At 40.8% G+C, this 12,486-nt stretch overlaps 1 protein-coding gene across 1 annotated transcript; it reads left to right on the top strand.

The window, feature by feature from the left end:
- The first annotated feature begins 546 nt into the window (after window positions 1–546).
- LOC109178966 (beta-1,3-galactosyltransferase 7-like) lies at window positions 547–4,104 on the top strand. Its single transcript, XM_019328514.1, has 11 exons — window positions 547–922; window positions 1,096–1,195; window positions 1,303–1,352; window positions 1,606–1,835; window positions 1,933–1,996; window positions 2,146–2,218; window positions 2,526–2,646; window positions 2,788–2,875; window positions 3,079–3,204; window positions 3,332–3,441; window positions 3,585–4,104. The coding sequence occupies exons 1-11, from the start codon at window positions 825–827 to the stop codon at window positions 3,731–3,733; spliced, it is 1,209 nt and encodes a 402-aa protein (XP_019184059.1). The 5' UTR covers window positions 547–824; the 3' UTR covers window positions 3,734–4,104.
- The last annotated feature ends 8,382 nt before the right edge of the window (window positions 4,105–12,486 follow it).

The following is a 12,486-nucleotide window of genomic DNA, read 5'->3' as shown; positions in this document are numbered from 1 at the left end:
AATTAACTCATTTTTTTTTTTTATATAGTGAAAAAAGTTTTACATTTGTAATAAAGTTAATCACCATTTTGGTCCCTCAATTATTTTTTAATTGTCAATGTAGTGCCTAGTTTTAAATTTCAATTAATTTGATCATCGATTTTTTTAAAATTTCGTCAATTAAACCATTTCAGAGACCAAAATGGTGATTTTCATATTTTAAAAATTTCGTCAGGGTTTAATTGATGGAATTTTAAACAATTTGATAATCAAATATGTTGAAATTGAAAACTAGGAACTACACTGACAATTGGAAAACAATTGATGGACCAAAATGATGATTTTCCCATTCTAATAAGAATTATATACATGATTAAATTAAAAATTATAATAGTACAATAATTATATTTTTTTGAGTATACTACAATAATAATAATAATAATAATAATAATACAATAATTATATATTTAATCTATCAACTTCAAAATTTACGATGAGTAATGCTTTTGTTTTCTCCCAACTAACAGACCCAAAAATCAAACTATTAAACTGGCCTGGATCGGAAAAGATGGCAGGCATCACCATTCACCATGACATCATGAGACCGATCGACCAACCCTGTGTAACATGAAACATGTTTGTTAACATTGTGAGAGCCTGCAGGCCGGAGGAGGAAACATCCATCTTTCCATGAATACAAATTGCAAGAAGCCATCCTGGGAACAATATATAGATTTATATTATATATATAAATAAATGCGCATGCGCCGAGGAGAATCTCCCGCGCTGTGTCGATCAATTAACCTCGTACCATCCTTCCGACAATTCATAAAATTCATATTCATATGAAGACCCGAAACGTCAGAACCGGCAAACTTTCCCCTAGATGGATCCTCCTTTTATCCATCCTCAGCTTCGCCTCCGGCATGCTTTTTTCCACCAGGTACCTCTTCAATTCCTTCTCTGATGATTTTTCTCGCTCTCGCTATATAGTTCTTGTTAGTTGTTGTTTTTAATTTACGTGTATATTTATTTTCATGCAAATTAATTAATTATTATTATATATGCATTATTACTTTCTTGAAAGTGGCGAAATAATGAATCCTTCCTTTATAGAGTGTGGATTCCTCCTAAATTGAATGACGGCCGGATCATGTTTGGGCGGCGGGCTAGACAAGACAAGGTCGACGATTGCGACAACAAATTGAATCCTCAGGTCCAGCCCCGCCCTGCCCTAGCTTTTATATATATATAATTATATATATCCCTTAATTAGCTTTTTCTATTTTTGGTATTAATTTCCAAGTGTCTAATTTTATTCAGGACAAGGAGAGTGCAACTGGTGAACACAAGAAAGCATTTGAATCCATTGAGTGAGTATTATTAATTTAATTAAATCAAATCTCCGGCCTAGCTAATCTTCATTTCAAGCTATATATATATATATATATATAAGCTGTTTGGAGGATGGATATATATGATCAAAAGTTTGGTTTCCTTCTTCTTCTTTTTAATTTTTGATTCATGATTTTTAATGGAGATCGAAAATTTAATTAGTTGGGTGTATTGAAAAGGAAAATATATATATATATAATGCGAGCTTTAATTTACTGTTGTTTTTGTCAGAAACTCAGACAATTCAGTAGCTAAAATTCAAATGGAGCTGCCCTTGTCTAAGAATACGAGTATTTCTGACAATGTGGAAACATCTAAACGCTTGGCTGCTAATGTGAGTTCAAATAATTCTGAGGAAACCGAGAAGAGGAAGAAGAAGGCTTTTATGGTTATTGGGATAAACACGGCCTTCAGTAGCAGAAAGAGGCGCGATTCTCTTAGACAGACATGGGTGCCTCAAGGTACTACCTACCCACTTTGCTGCTGCTTTTATTTCATTTCATTTCATTTCATTTCGTGCTACCTATAACTCTCATCTTTTTTTTTTTTTTTTACTAGGTGAGAAGCTGCTTAAACTCGAAGAAGAAAAGGGAATTGTTGTTCGTTTTATGATAGGCCACAGGTATCTTTTATGTGTTATGTTCTTTGAACTTCAGCTTCATGAATCATGATGATATATGGAAAGGAAGTGGATGATGGTGGTGAAATGGATTGGGAAGTCTGTTATGATATTTTTTTAGCCATATATACTCTTTGATTTGATGAATGCAGTGCAACATCAAATAGCGTTTTAGATCAAGCAATTAATCTGGAAGAGACTCAGCATAAGGACGTTCTTAGGCTTGTAAGTCAGTCTTTAATTTGAAGAATATAATCATCCATTGCTGAAAATTATGGAATTTTCCATCACAAAGTGATCATAAAGTAAGTAGAAAGCCTTGTTCCGACTACTTTTGGTATCCGGAAAAACATTTGTTGCTATTTCCGACCACGTTTTACTTTCGACTTGATTTAAGATCACTTTCAGGTGGTCGGAAATTCAATAATTTCCAGCAGTGATCCAGTACTTGAGCGATTATTATTAATTTGTACGTACAACATAACCAACCAAGCTATCCTTCTCACTTAGCTTGTCTTGATCGTTTTTGCAGGCGCACATAGAAGGGTACCATGAGTTGTCTGCAAAGACAAAATCTTTCATTTCCACTGCCTTTGCAACATGGGATGCTGAGTTCTATGTCAAGGTTGATGATGATGTTCATGTCAACTTGGGTACGTACTATACTTCTGTGTTCCTTAATTTTATCTCCTCGTTATTTATAGCGATAACGATAACTCATCAGCTAATAACTATATAAAATTTTAGTTTAGAAACTAATTGTCAACTATTAATTTTTATGACATATATGGAAGGTACACTTGCTGCAACCCTTTCGCGGCACCGTCTGAAACCCAGGATATATACTGGATGTATGAAATCTGGACCAGTTCTTTACAGAAAGTACTTACTTTCATCTCAAACTTTACACTTCAAGTTCAAAATCTTCTGTTATATATATATATATATATATATATATATATATATATATATATATATATATATATATATATATATGAAGTAGCTAAGCTAAGCTAGTTCTCTTTTAATTTGGAGTATAGTTTGTAAATTTTCTATCTCTCACATTTTTTTATATGGTATGGTAGGAATGTGAAGTACCATGAACCTGAGTACTGGAAATTTGGAGATACTGGAAATAAGTACTTCCGACATGCAACTGGACAGATATATGCTATCTCTAACGATCTGGCCAAGTTCATTTCTGACAATGAGTACGAATGTGTATTGATATCTATTTTGTTTGTGTAGAATATATATAATATTGGAAATCAATCAGATATCTGAATAACATGAATTTAGGATGCATTATTTTTATATATGGTACGTACGTGTTTTCAGGCTTCTTCTGCATAAGTTTGCAAATGAAGATGTTTCACTTGGTGCATGGCTAATCGGGCTTGATATTGAGCACATTGATGATCGAAACATGTGCTGTGGAACTCCGCCAGGTAAATAATGAGATCACTACTTAGCTTCTCATGCATCATATATATATATATATATATATATATATATATATATATATATATATATATATATATCATCCATCCAAGAATTGAAATTGTATTTGGGAATGGAATTGTATTTGCAGAATGTGAATGGAAACTCCAATCTGGGAATACATGCGTTGCATCTTTTGATTGGAGCTGCAGTGGAATCTGCAAATCAGTTGATAATATAAAGCGAGTCCATGACAAGTGTGCTGAAAGCTCAGAAATTCTCGCAAATTTTTTATTCTGATCTGAGAATATAATGCTTGCTAGCTTCCATCTTACAAAGGTGATTCAGGAGGAAATCATGATATGAACTGTTTTTGCATCTCCGATCCACACAAAAGATAAGTAGTTGCAATGTTTATATGTAAGAAACATGCATGCCCCAGACTGTGAAATTATCCCCAATACTTCCTTAATTAGTTATATGGCGAAACAGATTTTCAAATCCAAATTTACAGCCAAAACATACAGTACGTTTAAACTTGAGCAGGCCGGTATATAAATGCAAGTTTAATTTGCAATATATAATCATTTCGTGTATAGGACAAGACGTCATTTTGTGTCTGTACACCTACTCTACTTTGAGCTCAATAAACTCATGTTCTTCTTGTTGTATATTTATTGATTTGTAAATCCTTAGTACGTGTTCATTGGTTTTTATGAATTATGATGTTTTTCTTTGTAATGCACAGGCTAGGACTCGATCTTTTCAATTTTCAATTGTAACATGCAATGAACTTAGGAAGAACAGAAGAATTTTGGGGTAGAGAATTTAGGGTTATGAATAGAAGAAATTGAGAGGAAACAGAATTGGATTGTTATTCAGCATGAGAAATCCCATTACAACCTTTCTTTAGTTAAATACTCAACAATAAGCAAAAACTAACTCCCCCAATACAGCGGGGTGCAAAACCAACGAAGCTAATGGAATGGAATCGAAACGACGTCGTTTGAACATAATCTAACTACTCTCAACGGTAAGTACTAAACGACGTTGTCTGTCTTTTAACTGGAAACGGGTTTAACTGTGATTGATCACACGACGTCGTATCAGCCTCCCCTCCCCCTTCTTGACTTATTCTCTGCAAGCAGTATTTCACTCCATCTTCCATCCTCTTGCCTTTCCTTCCTTTGCCATTATTGGCTCCTTCTACGGTCATAACAGCACCCCCACCTTCAGTTGATCCTTGTCCCCAAGGATCAAATGAGGGAAACGGGCTCTTGAGGTGATAATATTCCTCCCAGGTGGCTTCTTCAGGTGGCAGGTTGGCCCATTGGACCAGAATCTCAGTGACTGCCCTATTGTTTCTTTTCACAAGCCTCTTTCCCAGTACTGCTATAGGAGTTGCAAGCACTTGGCCCTCTTACCCAACAATCGGAGGATCAAGCTGGACACTAACTTTATCACCAATTCTTTTCTTGAGTTGAGAGACATGGTATACAAGATGTATCATAGTTCCTGGGGTAGGGACAGTTTGTAAGCTACACTCCCAATCTTTTCAATTACCTCATAAGGCCCATAGTATTTAGATGCCAATTTCAAATTTCTCCTCACAGCTAGGGTGATTTGTCTGTAAGGCTGGATTTTCAAGTAAACGCAATCCCCCACTGTTAATTCCCTCTGACTTCTGCCTTTGTTAGCGTGCATTTTCATTCTATTCTGAGCTTGCTTCAAGTTCTCTTTGAGACCTACCAAGACAACCTCCCTTGTGGCTACCCAATCCAGTTTTCCCCCTGGGGCAGCAGCTGCAAAACCCAACTGGGGTAGAGTGTAACCATACAAGGCCATGAAGGGAGTGTTTTTTAGGGCTGAGTGGTAATTGGTATTATACTACCACTCAACTAAATGTAACCATTTATCCCAGCTATTGGGTCTTTGGAAAACCATACATCTAAGATATCCATCAACACACTGGTTGACCTTCTCAGTCTGTCCATTTGACTGTGGATGATAGGCAGTAGATAAGTTTAATTTGACTTGCATACTCTTGAACAAGGGTTGCCAGAACTTGCTTGTGAACACCTTATCTCTGTCAGACACTATATCTCTGGGCAACCCATGTAATTTGTAAATGTTTTCCATGAACAATTCTGCTACTTTCTCAGCTGTATAAGGATGGCTAAGGCTGATAAAGTGACCATACTTGGTCAGTCTGTCTGTCTACTACCATGATCACTTCTTTAGTACCAGATTTTGGTAGCCTTTCTATGAAGTCCATAGACACACTTTGCCAAGCTCCATCAGGGATCTATAAGGGCTGCAAAAGGCCAGGATAAGCCACATTCTCACTCTTGCATCTCTGGCAAGTGTCACACCTCCTCACTAATTCCCTCACATCCTTCTTCATACCCTTCCAATAAAACAAGGCTTTAAGTCTATGGTGAGTGCCAGTTTGCCCTGCATGGCCCCCAATGGCAGATTAATGTAGTTGTAGCATCAAATTCATCCTTAAGTCACCTGCACTGCCTACATACAACCTGTTTTTGTACCTTATCAAGCCCCCAACCACAAATATATTGGAGTTAGAATTGGGACTAATTAATGTAGAGGCTAGATTATCAGCAGCCCAACTGTCATACTCATAACTTTTGATAATATCCCCCTTCCATTGTGGTTGAGCAACTGAGATGGCATGGCAGGTTTCCTCACCATTTTCTCTCCTAGAAAGGGCATCAACAGCCATGTTGTCAGTCCCCCTTTTGTACTGGATTGAATAGTCCAAACGTAAGAGTTTGGTCAAACCCTTCTCTTATAGGGCAGTTGTAATTTTCTGTTCCAAAAGAAATTGCAGGCTATGGTGGTCAGTCCTGATAGTGAAATGTCTTCCCATGAGATATGTCCTCCATTTGTCAACAACATTGATAATGGCCTGGATAGGTACTCCTCATATATAGAAAGCCCAAAATGTTTCTACCCAAAGGCCTTGCTAAAGAAGGCTACTAGTCTTCCCTCTTGCATTAGGACATCCCCATCCCTTTATGACTGGCACCAGCCTCAATCACAAACTCTTTCTAGAAGTCTGGCAAGGCTAAGACAGGAGAGTGACACAATGCATGCTACAACTGTTCAAAGGTTGTTTCTGGTGCTTCAGTCTAGTAAAAGCCATCTTTCTTTAACATGTCTGATAATGGTTTACTTATGACTCTAAAGGCTTTAATAAACCTCCTATAGTACCCAGCTAGCCCCAAAAATCCTCTTAGTGCTTTCACAGTCAAGGGCTTAGGCCAAGCTGCTACTGCATCCAACTTGGCTGGATCAGTCTGTAAACCCTCCTGAGAGATTATGTGCCCCAAATACTCCACCTATGGTTGTGCAAAGAAGTACTTACTTAGCTTGGCATATAGTTGATGCTGCTGCATGATACTTAGGACCTCTCTTAGGTGCTGCCTATGGTCCTTCAAACTGTGACTGTACACCAGAATGTCATCAAAGAATACTAAGATTGTCTTCCTTTATATTGATTTAAATACTAAATTCATGAGTGCTTGGAAGGTTGCTGGGGCATTGGTGAGCCCAAATGGCATCACCCTGAACTCATACAAGCCTTGATGAGTTCTAAAAGCTGTCTTGTATTCCTCCCCTACCTTCATCCTTACTTGATGGTAACCAAACCTAAGATCCAATTTAGAAAAACAAGCAACTCTAGCCAATTCTGAAAAGAGATCTTCCACCAGGGGTATTGGAAACTTGTTTTTCACAGTGATGTCATTGAGTGCCTTATAATCAATGCAAAACCTCCAAGTATTGTCTTTCTTGAGAACTAACAATACTGGAGAGGCAAAACAGGAGGTACAGGGGGGGGGGGGGGTAATGATCCCAGCTGAGAGCATCTCATCTATCATCCTTTCAATAGTAATATTTTGAGTGTAGGAGTACCTATAGGGCCCTATGTTGACAGGCTTAGCCCCAGGTACTAAGGGAATTGTATGATCAAGGGTTCTGGGAGGGGGTAAGGATGATGGTTCTTGAAACAATTCCTTGAATTCCTGTAATAGTTGTGGCAGCTCAGGTGGTGTTGATTGTGTTTCAGTATGGTAGTAGGTAGGGAACTCAACAGATGGTAAGGGGGGCAATACACTACCTTGGATCCAAATCCCTGAACTCTTCCTTTCTGCCACTTCTTAATCTGCTTATCCCCAACTGCTTTCAATAAGATTCTCTTAGTAAGTTCTTTTAGACCTTCATCCCTTCTTTGTGGAATGAAATGCCAAGTGGCCTGGTGTGAAGTTGGATTGGGGTAAACTAATCCACCCAATCCATCCCCAATACCATGCCACACACCCCCCCCCCCCAACTTAAGTAGCCTAAAATCCTTCACAAATTGTTCTTGTTAAATCTGCCAGCATAAACCTTGGCAAACTGAGTCACCCACAACCTTTTCCCCATTAGCAATTGTCACCATCAATGGAGTTGTTCTCATAGGTTCATTCCTTAGCTGGTATAGTAGGTTAGGGTCCATAAAGCTATGGGTACTCCCATTGTCAACCAAAACGACCATTGCCTGCTTCTGTATATTGCATAGGAGTTTTATGGTGTTTAAGCCTTCCCCTCCTACCACAGCACACAAAGTCACCTCAGCCTCTTCTATGACCTGTTCCTCTCCTTGTTCCATACTGGCAGGGGCATCAGGATATTCTTCCCCTTCAATGATATTGAATGTTGGGCCCTGGCTGCCAAGGGTCAAAACACCTAAACCATCTTTTTTTTTTGTTCCCTTAATTGGTTTATGAACTGAGCAATATCAGGGGCTCTAGAGGTAAAGGTCTGGGAGGTGGTGGCTGGTTTTGGGAAACTGTTTGCAGTAGTGTTATTTGGGAAACTGTTTGTAGTTGGGTTATTTGAGTGGGAGCTGTTATTCGGTGAGGGTGGCAATATGGATTGGTGTGGATTAAGGTTGTTTCTGGGGTTTTCTAGAGTCTTGGGGTTCCAAGAAGTGGCTCTGGTATTTTCCTAAGGTCTAAATCCCTTTTCATACTGCCTGGCTAGCCAAATAGCATCATCCAGTCCACTAGGCTTAGTTGTTCTTACCAAATATCTGAGTTGCTACTTTAGTCTAGCAATATAATTATCCATGGAGTAGGTTTCAGTTAAGTAAGGGTGAACCTGCAATAGTAAGCTTCTATACCCTTCAAATTATTCAGTAAAGTCATCCACTCCCCCCCCCCCCCCCACTGTTTTAAGGCAGCAAAATCCTCCATCAATGAGGCCTCATTGTCACCAAACCTCTTGCATACGACCTTAGCAAATTCTACCCAATTAAAACCTTCCCTAAGGCTGTGAGCAAAGCTATCAAACCATGTTCCTACCTTCCCAGTTAGGTGCACATATAATAGGTTAAGGATCTCACATCTAGGGACATGAGAGAGTATGAAATTTTTTTCACACCTTAGTATCCATTGCCTAGGATTAGTGTAATCAAATGAGGGGAATTCGCTCTTGTACCTCATAAGGAACTCTAGGTGTTACGCAGCCAACTCTTGCCGATTACCTTCCCTTCTAGGGGTCTAATCCCTTAGCATCTTGTCAACTGGATCCAGGATTCTGGGGGTTTTTGTTCTGGGATCTGCTTCATCATCATCCTCATTCTGCACAGGGGCCTTGTCTGGTCTTCCCCCTAGCACTAGCTCTTCAAGCACCTGTCCCTGTACTGAGGACTGCCCCAGTGAGTGCCCCACCACCGAAAGAACTGGGCGATTCAATCTCAGCAAGTTCATAAGTGTGACACCCCAAAAATCCACACTCTAAACCATGAATTAATTGAGTAATTAATTCTATTTCTTTTGAGGAATTGATTCCTAAAATCCTGATTTTTGATACTCAAGGACTAGTATTTGACTAGTCAATCCTTAAGTGGTGTTGTACCTTGTGCTTTGAGAGGAGTTCCCTTGTTCCTTACACTTTCTAAGAGTTAGTAAGGGTATCCTTGTCTTTTCACCAAGAGCTTGTTTTGTAACCTAAACCTAGAAGACTTCTTCATTTCATTCCCTTACATTTCCTAGAAAATATCTCTACCTTCTCTCTAGAAAACAAGAGTAGCTTGTTCTTCAAGCCAAAAGAAGCCTTTGTCAAGATTCCAAGTTTTGCTTCCAAGATTCAAATCTTTCCTCTATTTTGGCATCTAGAAGGGTAAGATCTAAGCTTGTCTAGTCTTTTTGGTTCCATCTTAGTTGTCTTTTCTTAAAGGTTGGATCTTTATGATCTTTTGGTTTGATCTTGAAGTGGGTTTGGCTAGTGAGCTTAGTGGAGAGCTTGTTGTGGTGTAAGAAGAGTCTTTTGGTCTTCAAGAGGTAACCCATGCTCTACAAAACCTATTTTGCTTACCTATATATGATTTCTTGGCTTCTACTTGTGTTTTGCTATGAAATGTGAGAGTTTATGCATTTATCTTGTGATATTGCATATCTAGAGCTTGTGTTTAGGTTTCCTTTGTGCCATTGCTTGGCATTTTCCTTGGTTCAAGTCATTTTGTTGTGCTTGGTGAGATTTGACATGTTTTGGACTTGAATTTGTGTTTGGAGGAGAAAATCCCCGAAGGGATTCGTTGTGGTACAGGGTCGTACCCGCGGGCGGAACAGCAGGAGGGGCACCACCCGCCAGCCTACCCGCGGGAACGTATGCCTTGTGGGTGTTGTACCCGCGGGCGGGACCACGGGTGGGGCGCTACCCGTGGGTCCACCCGCGGGGAACACAGTGATGTTGGAGTGGGATTTGTTCCCCGTGTTTCGTTTGTCTCGGTGTTTGATCTTTTGGCCTCCCGTCGTTCTTTTGTGGAACTATTTGAGCGTCTTCTTGATGTTTCGTAGGTCTAGAGCTTTTGGTAGGTATCTATGTAGGATCTTTGGTGTTGTGTATCGAGCTAAGTGTTCAACATTGTGTTTCGTTGAACCGTGTGGTTTCTTGTGTGTTCCTCGGAATTATCTTGAGTTTCTTCGTTGTTGAGCTTGCTAGTTATTATCCTAATGCTAGCGTTGTTGTGTCGATGAGTGGTGACTTGTCTCTTGATTGAGTATGTTTCGTACCTCTGTTGCAATCCGTTGCTTGTTTCGTGTGAGTGGTGGTGCGTGTGTGGCATTACCTGGATTGCACGATTTGTGGTATGGGACGCTAGTCACCAAGGTATTGCAGCGGTCCTCGTGGTGGCCGTGACGTGATTTCATGGAGTTGTGGCTGAGTCCACGTGTTTGGGGGATAACATTGTGTTATTCGGGCATGTGTTTCCGTGAATTGGTGGGTTTTCGTTGGTGGTTATAGGTGGGGGACGACGGTCCCGGAGGGATAAGGTTGGACTTGGCTGTACAGGGGCTTTCTGGAGGTAATGGTTGGCACCGAAGGTACAAGGTTGGGGGTAGCCATAAGGTTGGAACAGGGCATAAGGAAGGCATATCAACTCGTGATGGGTGATGTCACGAGGGCTTGTGAAGCCGTTGTTGTGGTGAGTTCTCTTCTCTCGTGACGTGTGTAGTCACGAAGGCTTGTGGTGTGTTTTGGCATGTGTTGCCGTTGGGTGAGTCTTTATCCTTGTGTGTGGTTAACCTTTGTGGTTTGGGATGTGTTCCCGGTTTTGTCCTTGTGAGTGGTGAGTCTTGTGTTGTCTTTGATCTTGGCTTTTGACTTATATATATGTATTCCATTTCGAAAATGGTTTTCATATTATATATATACCTATTTATGATACTTAACGGTATTGGTGGGTTACCAGCATCTTTCGCTGACCGGGCGTCGCCCCGATGTTTATCTTTGTATCTTTCAGGTGATGCGTAGTCGAGCGTGATGTCTAGAGCGGGTAGCTTAGCACCTGTATCTTTAGACAGTGTTATTGAGGCCTGTGTGCCAATGTCTTTAGATTGTTCTAGTTTGGTTGTTTTTGGGATAGTGTTACACTTGCAAATTGTCGCCGTAGCGTATACCTAGTGTGGTATACGTGGCATAACACCCCGTTTTGGATTCCTTTTATCCAGTTATCTTATTATCTTCCGCTGTGCTAGTTTTGTGCTTGATCTGCAGGTGTTAAGACTCGTTTTAAGTAGTCTTGTTTTTTTTGGGGGGGGGGGGGTGTTACAGTTGGTATCAGAGCCTAGGTTTGAACCTTGGTTTAGAGCCTAGGAGGAGTTGAGTCTAGACTTTCTAAGTGTTTAAGTGTGTTTTGAGACCTCTAAGCGACCTTAAGGAGCTAAGTGTTAGGCTTAGGACTCTAGGTTGCGCGGTGAGATGTGTGTTGTTTTCTGCCTTGCTCGCTTGCTTTTTTGTGGTAACCTTGTTGTTGTAGCAGAAGTGCGATGCCTCCTCGTCTTCGCGCCCGCTCCCCAGAGACCCCGACCAACGAGCAGCTCGCCCAGAATCTCCATCAGTTGACGCAGACGATGCAGTCTCTCAGTGAAGCTCTGTTGAACAACAATCAAGCTGTGCCGCCTCCGCCTCCTGTTGGGCACCGCGATGTGGGTCTCCTTGTGTCTGGACATCGGCCGCCTTCCTTTGCTGGTGAAGAAGACCCTGTAGTCCTTGAAGAGTGGCTACGGGTGTTTGATAAGATCTTTACCGTGGTGGGTTGTCCCGAAGAGAGGAGAGTAGAACTGGCAACGTTCTACTTCTGCCAAGAAGCTGATCTGTGGTGGGTTCACGAGAGTCCGGCCTTTCTTAAAGAGCCTGGGTTTGATTGGACCGCGCTCAAGGACAGGATGCGCGAAAGGTTCTACCCAGCGCATGTGCGAGCCGCCATGTTTGATGAGTTCCTTCATCTGCAGCAAGGACCCCTATCTGTGGTGGAGTACCACAAGAAGTTCCTAGAGTTGGCACGCTTCGCGAGGGTGTTGGTGCCTACAGAGCTTGCCAAAGTTGAGCGTTTCGTTGCCGGTCTGAATTATGAGGCACGAAAAGCGTTGACGGTGAGTAGACCCAGTTCCCTCAAGGATGCGTATCTGTGTGCCGCGGATCTGTTTCGTGTTCAGCAGCTTCAGAAGAGTTCGCTTGAGTTGGCTAGGAAGAGAGTTGAGAGTGGT

Source organism: Ipomoea nil, unplaced genomic scaffold, assembly GCF_001879475.1.
Source record: "Ipomoea nil cultivar Tokyo-kokei standard unplaced genomic scaffold, Asagao_1.1 scaffold0875, whole genome shotgun sequence".
NCBI classification, from domain to species: Eukaryota; Viridiplantae; Streptophyta; class Magnoliopsida; order Solanales; family Convolvulaceae; genus Ipomoea; species Ipomoea nil.
This window is presented reverse-complemented; position numbering and strand designations above follow the sequence as displayed.

Coding starts and splice junctions, on each gene's coding strand:
- LOC109178966 (XM_019328514.1), top strand. CDS start 825: ATGAAGACCCGAAACGTCAGAACCGGCAAACTTTCCCCTAGATGGATC. Junction 1,836..1,932: donor ACAGACATGGGTGCCTCAAG/GTACTACCTACC, acceptor TTTTTTTACTAG/GTGAGAAGCTGCTTAAACTC. Junction 2,219..2,525: donor ATAAGGACGTTCTTAGGCTT/GTAAGTCAGTCT, acceptor TCGTTTTTGCAG/GCGCACATAGAAGGGTACCA.